This window comes from Vigna umbellata, chromosome 5, assembly GCF_029865625.1.
Source record: "Vigna umbellata cultivar VRB3 chromosome 5, Vumbellata_1.0, whole genome shotgun sequence".
Classification (NCBI taxonomy): Eukaryota; Viridiplantae; Streptophyta; class Magnoliopsida; order Fabales; family Fabaceae; genus Vigna; species Vigna umbellata.
This window is the reverse complement of record NC_142169.1, coordinates 62212811-62237342: the sequence shown is the minus strand read 5'-3', so window position 1 is coordinate 62237342 and position 24532 is coordinate 62212811. Positions and strand designations below refer to the sequence as shown.

General features: G+C 32.6%; 5 protein-coding genes across 5 annotated transcripts; 1 reads left to right on the top strand and 4 right to left on the bottom strand.

The window, feature by feature from the left end:
• Nucleotides 1–448: 448 nt before the first annotated feature.
• LOC124841669 (putative protein phosphatase 2C 42) lies at nt 449–8778 on the bottom strand. The gene is made up of 4 exons (XM_047317999.2): nt 8000–8778; nt 7278–7648; nt 2314–2550; nt 449–1200 (listed from the first exon to the last, which is right to left on the bottom strand). Exons 1-4 carry the CDS (start codon nt 8286–8288, stop codon nt 988–990), a joined length of 1110 nt encoding a protein of 369 aa, XP_047173955.2. The 5' UTR covers nt 8289–8778; the 3' UTR covers nt 449–987.
• Nucleotides 8779–9639: 861 nt separating this feature from the next.
• On the bottom strand, nt 9640–11538 carry LOC124841441 (GDSL esterase/lipase At4g16230-like). The gene is made up of 5 exons (XM_047317719.2): nt 10974–11538; nt 10735–10862; nt 10372–10617; nt 10029–10290; nt 9640–9942 (listed from the first exon to the last, which is right to left on the bottom strand). Exons 1-5 carry the CDS (start codon nt 11233–11235, stop codon nt 9719–9721), a joined length of 1122 nt encoding a protein of 373 aa, XP_047173675.1. The 5' UTR covers nt 11236–11538; the 3' UTR covers nt 9640–9718.
• A 675-nt stretch (nt 11539–12213) lies between these two features.
• LOC124841466 (GDSL esterase/lipase At4g16230-like) lies at nt 12214–13674 on the bottom strand. The gene is made up of 5 exons (XM_047317750.2): nt 13422–13674; nt 13204–13331; nt 12874–13119; nt 12538–12793; nt 12214–12443 (listed from the first exon to the last, which is right to left on the bottom strand). Exons 1-5 carry the CDS (start codon nt 13672–13674, stop codon nt 12214–12216), a joined length of 1113 nt encoding a protein of 370 aa, XP_047173706.1.
• A 5778-nt stretch (nt 13675–19452) lies between these two features.
• Nucleotides 19453–20922, top strand: LOC124841478 (Pectin lyase-like superfamily protein). The gene is made up of 5 exons (XM_047317760.2): nt 19453–19724; nt 19853–20012; nt 20122–20328; nt 20418–20665; nt 20769–20922. Exons 1-5 carry the CDS (start codon nt 19453–19455, stop codon nt 20920–20922), a joined length of 1041 nt encoding a protein of 346 aa, XP_047173716.1.
• A 1814-nt stretch (nt 20923–22736) lies between these two features.
• Nucleotides 22737–24008, bottom strand: LOC124841500 (uncharacterized). Its single transcript, XM_088115026.1, has one exon. The coding sequence runs from the start codon at nt 23938–23940 to the stop codon at nt 22897–22899; it is 1044 nt and encodes a 347-aa protein (XP_087971152.1). The 5' UTR covers nt 23941–24008; the 3' UTR covers nt 22737–22896.
• Between the last annotated feature and the right edge of the window lie 524 nt (nt 24009–24532).

Here is a 24532-nt window from a genome sequence, read left to right as displayed (position 1 = left end):
ATATAGTGATGCGATGCATGAAGATGTTTGTCTAAAATGATTCATAATCACATATAAAGTTATACATTATCTTTTACTGTTATAATATTAGAAATTCAATGTGGTGAAAGTTTTATTGAATAAAAGCAAAAAAATTGAGTGACATAAAAAAAATAAAAAACCTCAAACTTAAAATTTTATATTGGAGTATCACTTTTTTCATATGAACTTATACCTTGATATTAAATCTCCTCAATCTATTCTAGTAAATATAAAATACAATAAAAAAATTTCGTGAGTTGAGATAAATATCTCATTGTAATAAAATATGCTAGATATAATGATGAATTTCTTATATAAAAAACTCATACTTCACTAATGATAAATTTTCCCAACCTAATATAGAAATTTTTTTTCAAAACAATTGTAAACGAAATAATTAGAAATCCAAATAAACCCAACGCATACGTGTTATAAACCTCACTATTTATTAGATAGTTTACAACTTTTAACAAAACCGCTTAATGTTGAAAAAACATAATACAATTCAATCATAATTCATAAACCTAATTACACTAGGATGCTTCATTGTACATGGAAGCTCTGATATAACTTCTGATCAAATATATGAATTCATTCAATCACGATGCTGACTGAGGATTATCGATGAACTCATACAACCTTGCTCGTCCACGAAATTTACACCAAGATTAGATCAAGCACTAGCAATGACAGCATTACGTAAATCTAGGGAAGGGATTTGGTGAATTGGTAATGAAAAGTTACTTTCTGATTTCTTTCCCTTTTTTTCTTTTCGTTTTTATGGATAAATTTCTAACAAGTGTTACAAGTTGGAGCATGAATAAGTTGTCTGGTATGAGTGAGCATACGTAGGAGCACTATGAATGGTATATTCTAGCAACGTACCAAATGAGTATTTTGTGGTTTTGGCACAGTTGACAGAACACCCGTATAAGAGAAGCGTACGTGTTTACAATCATAAGAGTGTCAGTGATCGAGTGCACTTCGAACTGTGAGTGGCGAATTTAGAACTGCGCCTCTGGATATAAGGTCGTGGTTTAAGAATAAAACAATGACAGTTATATCGTCGTGAAAATGGCGACGAACCTTCTTGTCAATCTTATAAAGGTCTGAATATCGCATTTCACGTTTTCTTGCCGCTTCTTGTAGGGCAGCCTTGATAAGTCTCTTGGCACTACCCTGCATTTATTCACACAATTTATAAGCACTGATGGAGAATGCCATGACAGTTTAAAATACAAAATCAACAACCAGCAGCCAATAAAATTATCCCCTCAATTTCTGCTTTTCTGAAAAATAAAATGCAAATCCATATCACAAAATTACATTTTTAGAACTTAATGCTACAGAACTACATTTACCCATCAGTACTGGCAAGACAGGTCTCGAGTTTCGCAACTCGTTGACAAAGCTAAAAAAAGCTAAAAGCATAGTTTGACCATGACAGTCAATTATTTTATTGGTACTCCTCTAGATGATCAATAATCAATCCACTATTTTTCTGGATCATCAATCCTTTTAATGATCAAAAGTAATCCAACTTTTTTTTTTCATATTTAACAGATCTTCTCAAGTTTCTACTTTGTTTTAATTTTCATTTTCCAAATCTGTAAGAGCATTAAAGGCAATAAAAAAATTATTAATCACAAAAATGGGTAATCCTGTCCTAATATGGTTTATTCCATACTCAAAAATGGCATCAACAGTAATCAATTAAGACTCCAGACTGCTAACATTTATGTTAACCAAGATTGGTTTACAGTGTGATTGTTTTAACCACAAGTATAACAATTATTCTTTTGGGTCCCACGACAGGGAAGAGAAAAAGTAAACAAAGAGGATAAGGAAAGAAAAAATATTTCAAAACTAGACAATAATTAGTTTATAGAATATATTATATTCGTGGAACAATTGAATATTGTACTGTAGAAAAAGGTTTAAATATTTCAAAATGGATTAATGCACTTTTTATCCATATTATATAATACAAAAAAAAATTATTTGATCGTCACCCTTAGTGGCCACACATCACAAAGCTCAAAAAATAGCAAAGGAGTACCGATTAAGTAATTAATTGTATTCGATAAAAATAACAAAAGATACAGTGACAGTGTATGTGTGCTCTATTTCCAGAGATTACTTTTAACAAGCGAATTATGTGTTTAACCAAGTTCAAAATACAACCCCGCATTCTGTAGTCGTATTAGATGACGGAAAGACGACATGAACCAAGTGATGTCTAGTACACAACTACGTACTACAAGAAAATCACAAGGCAAAAAAGAATCTTACCGCACGTGGACTGCTGTGAACAATATCCACTGCTTGATCATTACTCAGGTGCTCCCATAAACCATCCGACGCAAATATAAGGAAGGAATCATTTGGTTGGATTGGATGAGAAATAACAGTTGGATTAGCAGACAAGAAAGGCATGTTCATTGGTTCGGGGAGTCTGAATTTCGCATTAATGGGTTCCCGGTTAAACTGCGCATGTTTCATATATACGTCACCTATAGATCTAGAAACCTGCACCAAATAACATGGAAGTATGTATAGCCATTAATACAAGAGTGGAAAGTAACACTGAAAAATAAGTTAACGGTTGCAGTAGTTATCTGGAAAAACACAAACCATTAATATCACAAAATTGAATAAAGGAATGCAGCAGAATATTGAATTAAAAAAGCATATCTACAGTTTGTGAATACTGAATTCCTTTTTTATCATAGGATAACAATGCAAAAAGTTTCTTTTCACAGAAAGCTAAGTTAACCAACAAAAAAACTCAACATATACTATCTATCTCCATTACTTTTTTAATGTCTTTTTAAGGATATACATTACCTAAGAAATGCAATATAATACAAGTTTACATTTATTATTTCTTGATCAATGAGTAAATTAATTTAAAAACAGGTGGCAAGGATATAGTTGACAAAAAAATAATTTGCGTTAACTTGAACTTTGAAAATAAAAAATAATAAGAACAAAAGTCTGTTAAAAAATTTACCCTTAAAAAGAAAGTGAGGGAGTATTCACAAATCAACAGCAAGTTGAGTACATGCGGAATTTTTTGAATAAAAAAGTATTGTAAAGTACCAAATATTTTACATTAGTAAATAGTCAACTTAAAACACTCCTTCTCAGGTCCCTGCACCCAACACTCATCTTTCTTTTTCATATATAATAATAATGATGATAATAATAATAATAATAATAATAATAATTTATTTTTAATGAAAATAATTTTCTCATACATTTCTTTAATTAGGGATAACCAACCCCTTCATGCAAAATATAGAGAGAACATTGTTTCCATAAAAAACCTCCGGCCTATTAGCCAAACACCTTCCCTTTTCTGAAACACATGCTTTCTTATTCCTTGGTCCTCATACAATCTTTCCTTATTCTCAATCTGCCCACTAATTCTATTTTTTTGGGTTCCTTTGCAATCTTTTCCCCAGAAGACCCTGAAAGAATGATTAGAAAATAAACTATGCCTAACAATGCTACACTTATATATGTCAAGGTTATCAAATCCATATTCAAATAATGAATTGCCAAACTATTTTTTAGGACCGTGCATCGTAATTTCGAATAGTACGACTTAGGTACAGTAAAAAAAGTACTTTAAGTATATCATATAGATGATGTACCAAGATTATCAAATTCAGATTCGAATCACTAATCCCTCAGCTATCTTTTGAATCCTTAGTCATAATTTTGAGCAGTAAGATTCAGGTACAATAAAAGTAAACGATTTAAAGTCTAGAGGCAGAATAAAAATTAACCAGAAATAGATAAAACAGCATAAGAAAAAGTCATCCGAAAACCAAAAAAGCTATTAGTAGTAGTTAAATTTGAGTACATAAGTGAGTGATAAATAAAGGTAGAATAATCAAATTATAGTAATCAATAGCAGAGAGCCTACGGAGTGCCCGCCTCTAAAACCGCTGTAGCATATTTTGATCCTAAAGTAGATTTATATTGCATTGTGTATTTAATATATGCTTAAAAATAAAGAAAAACGCCTAAAATTAAAATCATATTCTGATAACTTTCATGACCAAGTTGTCCAAAGCAGAAGCTGCAAAACAGCAAGAAAAGGTTAGGTTGGTAGCACCAACGGAAGTGTCACTAGAAACCTCATAGGGAAAAACTGCTGGAAATAGAGGCAGAATGCAGAAAGACGAGAGGGGAGTTCAGAGGCAGAATGTGAAATGTAAGGACTGATTTGCAAAAGAGGGGAGTGAAAATTGTGGGTTATAGGTTAACAGAGAAAGCTACCCTTATACTTTATTTGTTTCTGGGATTGTATTGTTACAGCCAAAGAAAAGGCGCAGATCATACCCGCAAATAATACATGTTTGTATTCGGTGATTTGCTAAAAAAGACATTGAACACGAATTTGGGACAGTGGGTGTGGGTTTTTCACACCCGCGGTCGTGAAAAGCAACTAGCTGAAAGCCAGCTGGAGAAATGATTTACATTTTTACTCTTATTTTTATTTTTCTACCCCAAATGTTATCCACAGCAAGATGTGTTACTTTTTATAATGTAGGATAATAGATTATGAAACGTAACATAATTAACTATGCTATATAATATAATAAATAATAAAAACAATCATAAATGATAATAATGATACTAAAAATAATAATAATAATAAATCATAAATTAAAAATAATAATAATAAGAAGAAGAATAACAATACAACAAAAAGAAATTAAGAATAATAAAATTGTAACTTAATATTTAATTAAAATAAATTTATAACAATAAAGATAATTCAGTCATTTTATAAATATATTATTTTATAATCTTGCTAAAAAAATTACTATCTCGCATTTTCACTTCATTTTTCCTTCACTTCACAATCTCTTTTCCTTAATTCAAAGATTCATTCTTTCCGCTCTCGTACCCTTCCTTTCTTTCCCTTTTCCCTCCTTCATTTTTATTCTTTAATCCCACCACAACCTTAACGAAAAAAAAAAATAGTCCCTTAGGTTAAATCAAGTTCATCGACCTTTGTAAAACTGCATGATCTGTCGCAATTATGGCCGCGAAACGCAGCTTGACAGCCTCGACCCCAAGGATGACGCGACAAAACATAAATTAAGCTACTTGCCTCAAATGTCTCATGGTTGGCAATAGACAAATAAAATATAAATAACATAGGCACCGTGAGCAGAATATATTTATGCATCTAGGTTAATTTGCAAACAAGTGTATCCTTAGTCATAAGAATAAAGCTCTATTTAGATAAACTTATCCATAAAAACTTGAAAAAGAAGAAAACAAAAAGGTACACTGAATTGAGTTTCTCATAAACCACAACAAACTTATGCGCCTGAGCTTCTGAATAAGATTAATAGCTTCTGTAAATGTTAAGTGAACACGTTAATTTTAGCTTATGGGAGAAGCTCAATACATTTTTACATTCATATTTCCGATCTACGAATGCTTATAAAAAAGTTCATCCAAACAAGACCTATAAATAGGAACAAGATATGTTCTTCTTGGGTTTTTTTTTATATACTATTAATCTAACACATCAGAATTAGTTCTTGGTGCATGTTAGGCTCTGTAGTGAGTATAATTTCAATAAGCTGTGTCCCGTTGTTTTGTTTCTTATCAATCAAATTTTCATGTCATAGAAATCAATATTGCAAGCTCTCACTTTCTGAACTTTTAACAATGATATTAATGACACTAAACCTATAATGCACAGACATTTCAAGGATCCACATGTCAATCAGACTTCATAAAATACATGTACACAGGGTATATATTGTTGTGTTTCTTAACATGTGGCAGTATCATAACCTGTGCACGTAATTAGAGAACCAAGTGAACAATTTTGCCTGATATATGTGACATACAGCACTAGCTAGGCCTCACCATTCAAAAGTTCACTTGTTATTGCATTTTTCCTACAGCCACTTGGATCTGAAATAGGTTACTCCATACCACTGAGTAATCCTGGGAGTAATCGCTCAACTTGGAGCTACTCCATTCATGATTCAACTAGTTTCAAGGCATTTGGTATAACTATGGAAGAAAAACTCTATGCTATTCTGGTACTCATCATGCTTGTATTGCTTTTACTGTACTGATGATATCTTTAAAAACCCTTCTCAGACCTCACATTTCATATGGCAGGATTTCTTTACCGGCCTACTCTTGTTTAGCAATTGGAGCAGTTAGCATGCTGACAGATAATCAGATATGCAAAGAGTTTAGCAAGTTTTGTTGTCTTGATCTCCTTGATTGTCTTTTATAGGTTTCTGGCTTGTTTGTTGCTTGCTTTACGAGGATATTCTATTCAACTCTTTCCTTCATAACGTTTCTTTCTACCACAATCATCTTTTATAGGGGCAAAAAGGATATTTCCACTTTCAGATGGAACAAAAACAGTTTATCCTCGATGGGATTGTTTAATGAATTTGATTAGAATGCACTAACAGCGCTAAAGTTTTTTATACTGGATTAAATAGCTAGTATGGTAAGATTGTCAAATTTTGTAATACTCACTTTAAACGTCATTTCAAGAGTAGTTTCTGATTGATTGATTGATAGTATAAAATTTTGAATGAAAATATATGAAAATTAAACTTTTGTTTAATAAAATGTTAAAACATTGTCACCTAGCTTCAGTAACTATACTTCCCAAGTCTGTCTCTGCTCCTATTTCAAGGAGATGTAAGCCACGATGTCTTCGCAAGTTAATATGATTAAACTTGGGTGAATGTGGGAATCACTTAAAAAAAAAAAAGAATAATCTCATGATTCTTTTATGCATCAATTGCAAAGTTAATGGATCGGAATGAAAATTCTCCGTTTACATTAGGCAATTTGGAGGAATTTCTGGTAACAATGTTGTAGAAGATAAAGGATGGGAATAACAATAGATTGTACGAGGAATATGCCACAAATAAATATATATCTTATAATAATATAAGGTAAAGATAAATTAGAAAACATACGGTACACGAACAACTATACCCTGAGGCTCTGACTTTACTTATTATTTTGAGTCCGTTAGCATATATTATTTTCATAAACTATGCATGTATTATTCTGTTAACATATATTATTCCTACCTCTTCTCTTTTGAGACCTAAGGAGAAAGGTTCAGTCATCAAAACCCAAAACTCTAACCAAATTCCTTCTTTAGGGAAGTTCAACCAGAAAACTCAATAGAGAATTCCCACAACTAATATTTGGCATGTAGCATGATTTCCAGAAATTACCTGAATTATGCCCTTGACTCTCCACACTCCATGTCTCAGGACAACAATCTGGGGGTCATCCGGGTGCAATTCCTTAAGCTCCTGCCTAATAGCCTCAATATTCGCGTTGTGCTCGGTGGACAGCTGAATTGCAGCCATCCCACCAGTGTTGCCAACTCTCCTACCCAACACAGCACGGGAATCTCCAAGACTCGCCACAAACAGCGTCTGCCGACAAATAACTCCAACCAAACAACACGTTCCAGTGGTTGCAATTTGCGGCCGAGAGCTCCACAACTCTGAAACAAGCGCCGTGAATCCCTCCTCGGTCCGCTGGAACGCCTGTTGAATGACCTCAGAAGTCACAACACTATGTGACTCGGCCAATATCGCTGCAGCACAAACACCACTCCTAAGACAATAACAACATACAAATGGCTCCAAAAGATCTTAAACACACAACAATCATCAACTTTCCACATAGACACGTAACAATATTAAAAGAAAAAAGAAAAGAGGCCGATAGAGACACATAGCTCCCACACAGATAAGAACCAGCACACACCTTTCAACTGTTCGTGACTCTTGTGAAGACTGAAAAGCACAACTACTTTTAAAAGCAAAGATAAATTCAAGAAAAGCGGAAATCACTAAAAAGAGTTAAAACTCACGATCGAGAATTGAAGTGAAACTATATAAGAAAAGAGCGACAGAGAGAGAGGAGGAGTGATTGAATCGCTAACCTTGGAGATTACGGAACAAGTTATCACAAACATAACGCGAACAATCGGGGCCGCCGTGGCCGTCGTAGACTCCGACGAAGGTGCCGAAGGGCCCGGACTCGATCTGGCTCTGGTCCTCGAGGACCTGGTTGGCCTGGACGACAGCCATGGAGAAATCGCCGGCAGCGAACCTTCCGATGTCGCGGAACCAGAGGAGGCCGTCCTTGCATTCTCTTCCGGCATTGGCGTCGTCACCGAGCCCGAACGGTTTCCAACAGCGCGCGATAAGACTCATCAATGCCTGGAGCATCCCACATCTCTCAGAAACCCTAACCCTAGGCCCCCAACACCCGAACCTTTCCCACCGGGGGCGCCGTGCTCCGAATCTGAAGAAGGGTGTGGAAGGGAAAAAAAGAAAGGGTGCGCAGGATAAACAGGGGCGCAGGTTAACGTGAAAGAAAGCGTGTGTTCGGTGGTAGAGGAACAGGAATGGGCTGGTTCCTTCTCTTGTTGGGTGAGGATGCTGTGGGGAAGCCCTTCTTGTTGCGTGCTTTTCTTTTCAATGTCTTTTTTATTTACATTTTCTTTTTCCACTTTCCTCTTCCATTTACAATAATTCTTTCATCATTTTTCTTTTCTTTTCTAACTTCTCTCCTTCATCATCTTCCACAGCTGACTTTATATGGTCATGTATTATTACCTCTGTACCAAAATTTATATTATTTTTATTATTAATTACAAAACAAAATATTACCATATGCAAATTTTACAGTGTAGTGGTTTATCATAAGTGCATTGCACTACCTCAATGTATTTTTACTTGTAATGTCAATGGCCTTTTTTCTTCCCATCATCTTTATTATTTCTTATCACTCAGGTCTCACAAGAACTATAATAATGAGGATACCATTTTCTACACCTCTTATCCTTGTTATCATTGTCACATAACTCACAATAAATGGTTGATGTAATCTCCTATTGAAATTAATTGCTATACTTCATCGTGTCACTTTCTTATCTATCCAAAAACAGAATGAGTATATTTACTTCTTACCTTTTAACCGTAGAAGAAAGTATAACAATTATTAAATTCGTTTTCTAGCATATTGAAGTTTATCCATTCAAAAGCTTATGTCACTACTCAAATGTTGTGTCAAATTAAAACAAAGCACGGATTTTCTTAGCTTTAAGAAGTTATATTCTTCTCTTAAGTATTATTGACCATGTTAAAAATACTCACTTTAGTATTAATGTTGACATGATAAATTTAATTAGATAATTGGTAAAACTCAAATGCCTAGTTTTCAACGACATCATTTATTTTGCAATTGTTCCAAGTCATTTATGCATAATTGTTGAGTTTTTATACATGACTCTAAATTCCTCTTAATTTGTAGTGTGTATTATATTCATTTGTTTATCTCCCTCATCATTGTTAAAAATAGTTATTTGTTTATGTTATCTCTTTTAATTATTATATTAAAAAATATTTTTTTTATCAACAAATATTAGTTGTTAATACTTGTTAATGAATAAGTTGAATTTATAACTTCTCTTGTTTGCTTCCAAACTTACCAAGTCAATCTTATAACTTTGAAGTGTTAGTTATAACTAAGAATCATTTGTCATTCTCATTCCTGTCGAAAAGGTTAGATAAATGATTTGATTTTGCATACATCTTGCACTCATTTCTTTATTAGTTTCCAACAAAATTTCCATTTCCCAGAATCCATGATAAGACTAGGCTTTGGAAAGCTGAAAAATGTTCATAGGTGAAATGTCAGGAGTATCACAATTCAAGAGACGCTCAGCGATAAGAACACTAGCAGCATCACTAGGATGGTAAGTATCCCAGAAAACATACTTGGAACGGTCCTCACAAACTTTTGAACTCCGATTGCAAGGAATCAAGCCTCCAAATCGACCAGCCACGTGACAGCATGCACTATCAGGGTTCTCAAAACCTGTTGCACGTTGAAATCACAATTTTTATTCCCAAAATGACTTCGTAGTTCTGGCTACTGAAACGAAAAAACAAAATGTTACAAACCATAGTCTTTATAGCTCATGAGGATATCTTCCATAATATGGTAAACATCTGCATAAACAAATAATGACCCTTCCAATTTTGTCCCAAGCTCTTCAACAAGGCTCTTCAATTGTGTGTTGAACAACTGGGCCAGCTCATTTGGGAAAGTGACACATTCATCTTCATCATAGAGGTTTAAATTTACATCCCTTATATATGGTATACACCCAATAGGCCCTACATTTGCCACAACAATTTTTCTAGCCCCTAGACTGAAAAGTCGCTGCAAAATTGCAATTGCATGTGATCAACTAACAAAATAGAAACATGATTGAAACAAAGCTTTCTTTTTTAGCAAAATTACAGTGAGTTGTAGTCTGAGTCTTGATATCAATGTGGCCACAAATGATTCTGGCGATACCAGCAATCTCTCCGGAATTGAGAATAAGGGTGTCAGATAGTTATCCAAGAAATCATTTGAGCCTAGTGCTACCGTAAAGAGGGCCTTCTTAAACAAATTCAGAGCCTCAGGGGCACCAATTAAAGAGATGATTTCTTCCCTGGTGTTTGCAAAATTGTCAATCTGTGCATCGAAGTTGATTCGACCACCCTGTTATTTAACATTAATTTTAATGACATTACAAAAAAAGTGTATTCTATTCTAATTTAGGACTATGACTTACAATAATTGCACATAAAACTTCACTATTTGAAGAAAAAAACTTACAAAAATTTCGCCAGAGTTATTAAGAATTCCACCTGCACCAGAAGCATAATTAACACCCTTTAGCACTGTTGATCCAGTAGTAGAGGGAGCCAAGTAAGGAGGAGAAAAGTCAAGACCCAGTTTCTGATCTGGTACCATACATCACACGTTGCTCAATGAGAAATAAATAATAATTGATACAAGCATTTGAACAAAGAAATAAAGAAATATAAAACCTAATGGGAATCCGAAACCCTCACTTATAACATCAACAACTGTTTTTCCATTGCTGAATCGACCCGTGGGCATTCCAAAATCGATCCCAAAGGGGTCATGGTTTGCTTTGGCCAGTGAAACAATATAGTTGTTGTTACCCACATCGACCAACGAATCCCCAAAAACAAAAGACGCTGGTACATCGTTTGAGAACCCAAACCGAAACAATAACGACAACATAAAAGCTCGAAACATAATTCCAAAAGTGACTCTTCCGATGAGAAAAATACCCATTAGAAAGGACATCAGAGGATACTATATATAATTGTATCAAATGTTGAAGCAGGACTCTGTTTTGGTTTGGTTTTCTGCTCGAAGAGACAGAGTGAGTTTTATAATGTGACAAAGATTAAGGTGAAACACCCAAATAGTTTCCAGTACTGTTACTCTTGTTGATGAACATTGTGGATCCACCAAAAAATTTCATAATATTGTGTGGAAAATGAGCTTGCTTTTTAGTAGGCTGGCAAAAACAAACTTTCTCTGTAGCACTGCGTGAGAACGAAGGCATTGCCCCGTGAAGGAAATTATTTAGTCATAGGTTGATAAGGAAATGCGTTGCAGTATTGAAATTATCATAATTTTCCTAATTTATTTTGAAGCGAAAGCATTTCACTAAATTTATAGATAGTTTATTTTTATAAAAAAAAATGAAATTTTTTATGTTACAAAATATTTTTTGAATATTTATTACAATAAAAACAGAAGTTTTAAAATTTATTGGAGTACTTTGGCTACTTACAATTACAAAACTTTAAATTTTATTTAAAAAGTATTGACTTAATTATAATTTTTTTCTCTTTTATATTTATGTCTCTTATTTACTCCTTGTATTTTCAATTTGGTCTTCACGATATCAGTTTGACCAAGATTGGAACATCATTCGCTTGAATTCAATTAGAATTTAACAGCATACATAAGGTTGAGCTTAGCAACTTGCTTGATGTCACTCAGTACACTTTTTTCAATTATTTTCAGGTTAATTTTAAGTTGAAAAGTTGGTCGTAATTATTTTTTACTAACATCAGTTAAATTTATTTTCTTCTCGAAATAGAACAGTATTATTTATGAACAAGTAATGTTAATTATGATTCCTTTCATCTTTACTATCAAATAACGTTCTATTAATCACGAGCCAGAAACATTGAACATTCCCTGCAGCAAAAACCAGTTTATCTGAGAGTATCTCAAAAACATCCTCAAACATTCACGTTAACAGAAAAATCAGATTAAACGTTGAATGAGTTGGCGAACATTCATTGGAAAAATGTCATTATGATCACCATCTAAGAGGCGCTTTGCGATGATAGCATTTGCAGCATCAGTGGGATGCCAAGGGTCCCAGAAAACATACTTGGATCTGTTCCTGCAAATGCTTGAAGTGGGACCACACGGAATCAAACCTCCAAAACGCCCAGCCATGGAACAACAAGATGTACATGCATTCTCAAAACCTGCCACATTAAAAACATAAGGGTCTAATTAGTTCAAAAATGTCACGCCAAGTTTAGCTTCCTGCACATTTTCTTTGTCACCTCTGATACACACCATATGCTGGGTAATTGTTGAGCATGTCTTCTAATATGTGGTACACATCTGCATAAACGAACATTGAACCCTTCAGATTTGAATTCAGCTCTGAAATAAGACCCTTCAACTGGATATTGAATAACTGTGCTAGCTGATTGGGAAAACTGACACACCCATCACCCGCAGCTGGGTTTGTATCCCTCTGACTTGGTATACATCCAATAGGTCCTACATTTGTCACAACAATTTTTCTGGCACCTAGATTGTATAGCCTCTGCACATATTATAGATAGGAAAGATTTTTAATATCTTATGAAATATTAGGAATTAAGGTCTTCTTATGAGGAACATTACAGTGAGTTGTTCTCTGAACTTTGACATTAAGGTGATCACAAAGAGTTCTGGAGATGCCAAATTCATTTCGTCAATTAGAACTGCTGGTGCTAAATAGTTGTTGATGAAATCGTTGGAACCCATTGTTACTGAAAACATGGACCTATTGAATAGACTGAGAGTTGCAGGAACACCAATGCTAGAAATTATGTCTTGCCTGGTGTTGGCAAAGTTATCTAACTGTGCATCGAAGTTGATTCTGTCACCCTTCAAAATCGCAAACACAAAGTTATTATTTCATTTAAGTTGGAGCTCAAACAGTAGCAGTTATTGTTGAAGCAGAAAACTCACAAAGAGTTTTCCAGTGAGATTGAGGATTCCACCTGCACCAGAAGCATAGTTGACACCTTTCATAATCACTGGTAATACTGCTGTTGGTGCTAAGTAAGGCGGGGTGAAATCAGCACCCATTTCTTGACCTGATGAATCATGATAAAGTTATGAGATGATAGATAAAAGTGACACATGATTGAAATAAGAAGAAAAAGAAAATCAGAAGTTAATCTTGCCAATGATGTCAACTATGGTTCTTCCATTTGTGAACCTCCCTGTTGGTTTTCCAAAGTCAATTCCAAAGGGAGGATAATTAGCTTTTGAGAGGGAAGCAATGTAATTGTTGTTCCCCACATCGACGACAGAATCTCCGAAGACAAAAATTGCTGGTTGTTCATCTGAACTCGTAATCCTAAACAAGGATAAGACTATAAAAACTTCAAACAAAATGGCAACAGCAGAGACTGGTCCATTCAACTTGATATCCATTATATAAAGTTTAGAAGCAGGTTTTCTTTGATAATACTAATGGGGTTGATGGGGTCATGGTGATATATAAAGAAGTTCCATGAGGAAAGATAACTTTTGTAATATCTAGTATTAGTTTGTCCTTTTCCCTGTATCAAGTTTTTTATTTGGTTTTCAAGTAAAAAGAAAGGAGGGATAATCTTTTATTTTAAAATTAAGATACTTATATAATCTTTACAACACTGGTGAAGGCGGATATCTTTCATTTATTTTACATGAAAAAATAATTTTTAAAACATATCTAAGATTATATTTTCCGAAACTGCTCACAATCTCTCCTATAAATAAAAAAAATTATATATAGAAAGAGAGAGTCACGATGCTTCACAGACCTTCACCATCTTTTTCAGTAAAATGTCTATTTATTATCCTCTCAACTAATAACCTGAAGACACATTAATGCAATCTGTTCTCCATGAACTTCTTCAACTATATGCCACGGTGTCTGTGCAGCAAAACTAAATCCGTGCAAGATGAAGGCCGCAATCTTACATTTTAAATGTAGACTTAGTATCTTGGGGAACACAACTTAAAGAACGACGAATAATTTCTTTTATTAATAAAATATACCTTACAAATATTTTTCAATTTTGCATGAAACATGTCTTAACACTAGTACACATAATAGATATATTATATCAGTTCTAGAACATACATTAAATTAATTTCATAACTAAACTATATCTCGAACACATATTAGATTGATTTTGAACAAACCAATTTAATGTCTTTACCTAAGAAAGAAAGAAAAAACATTTTCAAAAATGGTTTATACATAATTGTTGCATCATTGATAGATATGTTATAATAATTCACGATGATTGAGATGATGTCGCGTCTACTTTGAAGAAGGTTGATGATGGCGTGACACTATTTTGTTGCTTTTTAACTTTAGGTTTATCGTTGGTTAGGTGGCGTTCGAATGGTACGTAATGTTGCAGATCTGTTTTGCAAGCTGTATTTTTCAATGTTGTTGATGATGACGCTTGAAACTCCGACGACGTTCGTGATAATGAGGCACATTAGCTGTTAGTGGTAACAACATTCAGGATGAAGTTAACAACATTCAGGATGAAGCTAAGCGAACTAACATTGGTGATGAATGAGAAATGACTGCATTAAAATAAAATGTTTTGAGGCTTCGGAAATTAATGAAAAAAGAGTTGAAAAAAAAAACTAGTAATGCGAGTAACAAGAAAGAAGAAATTTCATGAAGAATGAAAAAAGATTTCGTATCTGATAAAAAAATGCTTATTAAATTAATTATTTTTTTAATCTATTTAATATTACATATATTAGATCGATTCACACTATAATCGATTTAATATAGTTTCCAACATTTAAAAATTATCATCCCATTTTGTATTATACTGATTTAATAGTCTTTACAACCAATTTAATAGTCTGTTTTAGTTATTTTGCAATATTGTAATACTATCAAATTTTATAATTTCATGGGCTCTGAATTTAACATAACTTGTCAACTTGTTATTTTCAATAAAAATAAATAAACAAATTTATTAATGGATAAAATTTGTACCAGTTACTAACAATTCGTCTATAAAATATTTATTGATAAATTTTTTCAATAAATAAAAAAAGTTGTTGAAATTAGTTACACTTAAAATTCCAGTGATTAATTGTCTATCGATAAACAAAAATAAATTATTAAAAAAAATTATTATTAACAAATTTGACCACATCATCATTAAAGTTAAAGTAAAAATTTTAGCATTTATTTTATTAACAAAAATATTTATTAATACTAAAAAATTTAAATTTTCAATAGACTGATAAATATTTTTATTAGTAATTAAAATCTTAAAATTCGTCTGTATGATCGAAATTCTACTTTATCAATGAAGTCTTTTTATTAATAAAAATTGTTGATAAATATTATTTTATTGATAAAAGAAATTCTCAATAAAATCTTATCTATAATATATATAATATTTTCCTGTAATATCTCTTTTTCAATTTCTTTACGAATACTGCCCAACATATGAAAGAATCACAAATTTGTTAAAAAATTTGTGTTTATCAAGTTTCTTTCTTTTCTTTTCTGCAAGTAGGTATCCAATTAGATATTTTCTCTCTCAGCAAAACCTTCTTTGTTATATTATACAATAAAGAAAAGGAAATTTCTATTAACAACTTTATCAATTGTGTTAGATTTTACTGACTCGTGAAAGAATAATGAATTAGGATGCATCCTATATAACTGTGTTCGTGACGAACATGCTCAACAGTAGCATGATATATAAAATATATGCAGTATTAACGTAATTTCTATGAATATTTTAAATATTTAGTAATGTTATTAATGTGATGTTAAAATGTTGAATTAGTTTCTCTATTAACAACCTTAATTTGGTTTTTACTAATGATGGTGTTGGAGTTTCAAACCAAGTTCCAAAGTCTGTGAAATTTTGTTATCTGATATTCAGTATTGACAGTGAGGTATGGGCGTTCAGTATGAATTTCCAGAATGAAATAATTGGGGTAGCTAGGTTGTCTTTAATGCAGTGTCTCAGTTTAAATTAGCAAATAACAACACACTGCTCAATGTTTATATGCATGAACCAAATAAATAATGCAGATAACATCTCCTTCCCACTCACCAATTTTTCACATTCATCATTCAATTTGTTCAGTTACGATTTTATGGAGCAGAGGGAGATTATATAAATAAACTTAATTCCATGTTATAAGGAAAAGATAAAACATGAAATTCTATGTTCATTTTTTCATAGGTTAAAGTAGAAGATTGAAGACATACAAATACGAAGGTATTTTTGCCTCTTTTCGTCTCACCTTACCGGGACAAGAAACGCATCATCCGCTTCTTTAATTAGAAACAACAGCAAATAATCTTGGCATTTTCTTCCGGTTGAATAGTAAATGAGTGAAAACAAATAGAGCATTAAAGATAAAGTTGCTGGTCAATTTAAAGACCTTTAAATTTTGTGGTTGAACTTAATTAACAACACTTTTATAACAGTCTGACAAATATGCTTTTGTTTTTTTCTCTGCTATTAGTAATAACAATGATGGTGAAACTGTTGTCATATTGGTCTCAACTATATCTTTGGCTATATAGATAAATATGTATAAAAGCACTGATAATAATTTGAAAACCATTGCAGAAGTAAAAGCAACAACTTTTTCTAATAAAAAAAAATCTTCACACGTACAAAGAATAGAGAATTTTCTTTTCTTAATATTGTAAAAAAATAGTTCTTAAATTCGATAATGATCAATTAATATTATTGATTACTCTCAACTGCAATCCATTATTTAGTTAGTAAAAGATAATAATAATAATAAATAAGTCTTCCTAATTCATATAAGTCTTTATTAATTAGTTAAAGGGTAAAATGTAAGAGTTTTTGCTTGTACGGGTAAGGGGAGAATAAATAGGTGTTAATTTTATTTATGGGAAGTCCCAATCCACTAGTGAATAAGTTTGTTTTTTTATTGTATTAAATGAGTAGGTTAAAAAAATGTCTTAATATTCAAAGTTAATTTTTTTTTAAAGTGTGAAGGAATTAAAGAATGGGTAGATTTGATCTGGATTGAAATTTAAATTGAGTCGAATTAAATTAAATATTGAATTGAGTTATTTTAAATTGATATTTAAATCAAATTAGGTTAAGACAATAATAAAAAATAAATTATTGAAGTCAAAGTTTGAGATGAATTAAAAATAGAGATGATTGATTTTATTGAAGGTTGATATAAAACAACATCGATTGAAACTTGTGATGGGTCAGTTTGAGATAAAGGTTGAGATGTGTAAGCTCAAGGCACAAACATAGTCAAAGTCAAGTCGGTCAAGATCAAAGTTTGACTAAACCAATTGAAACTAAAAATCAAATTGAATCACTTGAAACTTATAATAGAGTTTGATCAACTTGGCTCATAGTCAAATTGAGTTAGCCTCAAATTATGATTGAGTTAAGTCAATACGAATTGAAGATTAAGATAAGTCAATTTTGACCAAAAGTCGAATCAAGTTTACCAAACTAAAAATCAAACTAAATTGACTTAGTCCATAGTTGAATTGAGTTTATCCATGTCCATATTTGAATCTAATCAACCTATGCTTATAATTGAAAATAAAGACAAGTAAGAAAAGAAAAAAAAAGTCAAAAAAATTTAAATATCAAAATAAATGACCAATCAAAGTGGAGAAAAATAAGTTTAGGTTGAAACTTGAGCTAAGTCATAGGTAAAGTCAAAATCACTCAAACTCGAACTAAAACTCATTCCAAATCAATCAGACCGAAAATAGATCCAAACTCGTAATCTCAAATCGATCCAAACTGGTAATCTCAAATGATCTAGCCAAATCGGCTCACACTAAGAGTAAATCCTAGTCAACCTTACTCTATCTAATCCTATCTCACTTGATATCACACTAACTTATATAGGCCAACCCGTAAAACTTTTTGGAGCTATTTAGGTCTTGTAGACTTTATTCTGTTGGCCTTTTGTGTTGATCGATTTGACAGGTTTAATATATATAATAAAAGGTTTCTTTTTTATTGCATGGATAATGCTACACTGATGCACTAACTATTGCTTTCCAATTTTAACTTTCTTATTCATTTATGATACCTAAGAACAATTGATAAAAACTAATAATTAACTCTAGTTTTATATTATATTTTCTTTTTCATTTTCAACCCTACCTTTTAATTTTTAGTTATTTAAGCAACCAATTATTGTATCTAATCCAGTAAGCCAAGCAACCGAGTATTAATTCAGTAATGGTGTTTACAGTTGAATTGAAGGAGAAATTGTAAGCAATCTAAGAAATTAATTAGTTCTGGTGAAAAAAAAAATATTTTTATAAGGATGAATATCATTCTTCTTCACAAGCAGGTATGCCTCTATTCCTATTTTAATTGATTATAAAAGAGTAAACAAACAACTTTTTCTTTTATTAAAAAATTATTATAATGAACTAATAATTCTACCAAGAGATCAATAATTAATTTTATGTAAAACAATTTTATATAGAACAAAAATGCTAAATATTTTGTCCTAGATTATTTGCTATATAAATAACATTGATAAAGTTAAAAAATAATAGATATTTTGTTATTAAGATGAATAAATAATAACATTATAATGTTGGAGTTACAATAGTCATTTGAAGTTCCAGTTAATTTAAATGAGTTACTATTAGAATAATAAAATATTTTTCTAATGTTTTGTATTAAAAAAGGAAAATTTCTTCTATCTGAGCACACAAGATGAAGTTTGAAACGTCTTCACATGCCACAAATTATGAGTACGATGCTTCAAACAAATGTGAAACATGAAAGATGTCTATAATTTGTTTACTAATTAAGAATAGTAAAATAGAAGGAAACAGTTATTGAATTGCAACTTTCAATACTCAAGACATTCCTTTTTAAAAAAATACATAAATAAAAAATATGTATGAGTAAATAATTATAGGTTATTGAGGTGAAAACGAAAGTAACTAACCACTTGGCTTATGGAACTAAATTAAAGGAACTTAAGGACGTCCTCTAATATAGACAATATATCTTCAAAACCGTTCTGTCCTTTCATTCAGAAACGCTGAATTTTAGCTTCGTAACATCTTACTTAGCTCCAAAATTAAAGAGTGTGGGAACTTTATAAGAGCCTTCCATTTCCCCATCTTCATGCCTCACACAAAAGCCACCACCCCAAATTCTAACTTCACATTCTCTTCCTTAAGACATGCCTAATTTTCCTTCATCTTCTCCTTTTCTTCTTTCATCATTCATGGTGGCCATTCTCATTTCTTGCATCTCACATTCTGCCCTTGCTGGTAATCATGGAAAAATAATCGCTGACTCTCCTATGTTGACGCACAAGTTGGGAATTAATCGTACTATCAAAGTAGACATCAGTGGCCAGGGGGACTTCACAAGTATCCAAGATGCCATAGATTCCATTCCTGAAAAAAATTCTCAGTGGGTAATCGTTCATGTCAGGAAAGGACTATACAGGTGCAATTTCCATATTCTTTGCTCGCACTTGTTATAACATAATAACCTAGCCATAACAAAGCATTATTATATCAGGAACTTAGTTAATATAAACTTGTTAATTTTGTTTTCATTTTGATAATGTGAAGAGAAAAGGTGCGCATACATAATAGGCCTTATATATTCCTGAGAGGGAATGGGCGAGGAAGAACTTCCATAACTTGGTCTCAGAGCTCTACAGACAACGTGGCTTCTGCCACCTTCAGAGTCGAATCACATGACGTCATTGTCTTTGGAATTAGCTTCCAGGTCAATTATTGTTATATACTTAATCAAAATTTGTAGTTAATCCTATGTTGGAAATGAGAAAACATCCTTAAAAGTTGTTTCGGTTGTTGAGTGATTCCTTTGACTGCAGAATGAGGCACCTACGGGGATTGCTTACACCTCGCAAAACCAATCGGTGGCAGTATATGTGGCAGCAGACAAAGTGGCATTTTATCATTGTTCATTTTACAGTACTCACAACACTCTGTTTGATCAAAGAGGAAGACACTACTATGCTAATTGCTACATTCAAGGGTCAATTGATTTCATATTTGGTCGTGCCAGAACAATCTTCTATGTAAGTGGTTACATGTCTGTAGCATGCATGCTTTTGTTAACGTTGGTTATGGAGTGAACGGTGCACTGAATAAAAGGATTTTGGCGCAGAACCCTGAAATATTCGTGATAGATGATAAAAGGTTAAAGGTGCAAGGTTCAATCACGGCTCATAATAGGGAAAATGCAGATGAGCTGAATGGATATATCTTCATCAAAGGCAGGGTTTATGGCACCGGTTTAGTTTACCTAGGAAGGGCGAAGGGTTCTTATTCTAGGGTGATTTTTGCTGAGACATATCTGTCAAAGACCATTGTCGCTCCGGGGTGGACCAATTGGAGCCATGATGGTAGCACAGAGTAAGAAAAATTCACCAACTGAGCTTAATTAATATTCTTAATTATATATATATTTGTTGATTAGAATGTTGATTAATTGTGGTATAATTAATGGAAACTGCAGAAATATAGTGCATGCGGAGTACAATACCCGTGGACCTGGTTCTGTGAAGGATGGACGTGCTCCTTGGTCGCTGCAGCTAACTAAGCAAGAAGTTGAGCCCTTTTTATCCATTGATTATATTGATGGCAAAAATTGGTTGCCAGTATGGTTGTAATCATGTTAGTTGTGCAAAACGCTTCTTCATACACGCTTCATACATGTATTAGTATACAACAATTTCATATTATTTCTTTAGATTTTAATTAATAATTACACTAATTTAATAAAAATATTATATTAATTTAATTAACTTTATTAAAAATGTAAAATAGATACTGTATATACATACATATGCATACCATTTATTTTCTATTAGACATGTAAATTTGGTCTTTACAAAATTTCGTCTTTATCTCATATGGGAAAACTTAAATGGTTAAAAAGCTATTCATGTTCACAAAACCAAAATATCTATAAAAGTTAGGTGAATTATGGTAAATCCGTGTACCTTCATTTTAGAAAAAAAAAATATTTATTTTAAATATAAGAAAAAATACAATTAACTTATGATATGTTATAAATATAAATATTTTTAATTTGTTAAATAACTATATACAAACACTATAGACTTTGTAAGAGTTTTTAATAAACTTAGTTATTTATTTATATAAAAAAATTCACGGCAACATAGAAAATTCACTAACTAAATATATTTACTTTATCTTAATTGACCATATATATTTAATTTACTTTGATGTACTAAACATATTTTTAAAGTACATAAAATAGTAATTTAATATTGTTGTGCGAAAAATTCATCTAAATATGAATCGAAATTAAATAACTCATCTCAATTTAAAAGTTTAAAATAATGAATCCATGAATAATAAATTTATGGATTTTTTTATATATATTTTTTTCATTTCTTAATATATGACTTAAATTTATATAAATTCTACCAATGATTTCTTTTCTCTTTAATAATATATATATATATATATATATATATATATATATATATATATTTAATAATTATAAAAAAAAATTGGTGTAAATTTTATTAAAATATTCAACATTCTTACATTTTGCTAGACTTCATATTTTTTGTTTTGTTTGGAATTTTATTACAATGTATTCATGTTTTGTTACGTGATTTTTTTTTTTTTAGAAAGTCGATAAAATTAATTAAACATTATACTATTAAACTATATATTATATATTTTATTTAATAACATAATAATAAGCATGATATAAAAGTATTGATTCAAATATAATAAAATTACAATTAAATTATTTAATAAAATATATAATTTTATATATGTATCTATAAATTATATTGTTTTTAAGAATTAATTAATATCTTGTAGTAAGATTAAATTTTTCTTAACTTTAACCTTAACCTTGTTAATCTTCATTGAAGTTTTAAAAGAATTTTTTTCAAAAGTAAATTAGGAAGAATCAATGGATGGATGACAGATGAAGCTGATAATTTTACTTTCAATAGACTTAACTTGTCCTTTGTTAAAACTGAATTGAAAAAAAACTTTTATTAAAAAAATTGTTAATATATAAAGTCCTATTAGTTTATGCCTTACAAATTACACAAGAGTCTTTCTTCAATTCGTTTTAACAACTTTACAACTATATCTATTAAAAACCATAGTTACACATAGATGACATATATTTACATCCTCTATTTTATCTTTTGTATAGATACTGAAATTTATTTTATAATGATACTTTGACAACATTTTAACCGAATAACACATAGATGATGTTAAAATATTGTCAAAAAAATATTGTTAAAATATTATTATCCTAATAATACTGTATACTTCTAAAAATGAGTTATTAAGTCGTTCATATGAACTATCACAAAATCACTTTTCAAGAAAGAAAACTACCATTCCTAGCTCCTAATAAATATATAGATTAAACAAATTTAATAATAAGGCTAAATATATGCGTAACTTAAATTATAAACTCAAATTTTTTCGCTAATTTATAGCAATATTTATATTTATTTGCATCCATACATATGAGTGGGCATCATTTCACAAAATTCAGTAATTTATTTAATTAATATACTACTATATATATCATCATTGCATGCTACATATCCAGGCATGATAGCATAAGATATCGTATATTAATATCCACCACCAATTTCTCCATCGCTACCTGCATGACCACTACCAACTCCAATGCCTCCAAAGTCCCAACCATCACCACCTTCAGCTTCTCCTCCACAGTCTCCACCAGCTCCTCCTCCAATGCCACCATCAGCTCCTCCTCCGATGCCACCATCAGCTCCTCCTCCAATACCACCATCAGCTCCTCCTCCAATGCCACCATCAGCTCCTCCTCCTACACCACCTAAGCCTCCATCAGCACCACCTCCAATGCCATCATCAGCTCCTCCTCCAATGCCATCATCAGCTCCTCCTCCTACACCACCTAAGCCTCCATCAGCACCACCTCCTGTGCTCCCACCAGCACCTCCTCCTCCTCCTCCAATGCCGCCATCACCACCTCTATCTTTACCGCCGCCTGAGCCCCCACCAGCACCACCATCTCCTCCTCCTACACCTCCTTGAACCCCACCACTTCCTCCTCCGACACCACCACCATGTCCCCCACCAGCTTCTCCTCCGATCCCACCAGCTCCACTACCTCCTCCTAAACCCCCATCAGCACCACCTACTACACCTCCTCCTTTACCACCTCCAGCACCGCCCCCGGTTCCACCACCTCTAACTCCACCTTTGTGTCCACCTCCAACGCCGCCGCCATTATCAACTCCACCTCCAACACCGCTTTCCGTACCATCTCCAACGCCACCGCCATTACCAACTCCACCTCCAACACCACCATATCCACTTCCTGTGCCGCCTCCAGCACCTCCTCCAGCTCCACCGCCTGGAACTGCATGTCCTCCTTTACCACCTCCACCAACACCACCATCTGCCCCGTCACCACCAACTCCTCCTCCTATGCCACCACCAGGCACACCTTCACCGACTCCATAACCCCCACCAGCACTTCCTACTACACCACCGAAACCTTCACCATCGCCAAAACCACCACCTTCAAAGCCCCCAGGCAATTCATCATCTTTGATTTTTCGACATTCAGCTGTCACTATGACTAGCAAAATGAACACAGTAAGTGTTCCAACACTCTTACGTACCATATCGCTCTCTGAACAATCACACAAACTCAAACTAGAAATGTTTGTGCGGCTTGCGATTTGAAAGCTAACAGAAAGTAGTATTTATAGTGGAAGCCACAGTGCGTGCCATTAATTCACGTAGTTCAGATCTCTCTTTCACTCTCGTATCCATGGTACTACCATCCATCACTTGCCAAAAAAGTTCAAACTCCTTTGGAAAATCTGTAACCAAATTTTTCAATTCCATTCCTTTTTCGCCATCTAATAATACAATATATTTTCAACTGTTTAAGTATAAGTTGTTAAATCATGCAAAACTTACCAATGCCATGCGTCATTATATGTTTTTCTCTGGTTACCGATAGTTTTTTATTAGGTAGCAGTTGACTTTTCACACAGATTCCACAATGGCTTTTACAATGGTGGGACAAGTGCCACCAGCTTGGTCACGTTATACGATGAGGTTACTAATATCAAATTTAACTGCCCACAATTTATCTCAAAATGGATGAAAATTAGTGGCTCTTTATTCATCCTTGACTTTCGTTCATAAAATTTTCCCCGCAAATAAAGTATCTGTTGATGAGCTCAAAAAGTGGCAGCAAACGCAGAT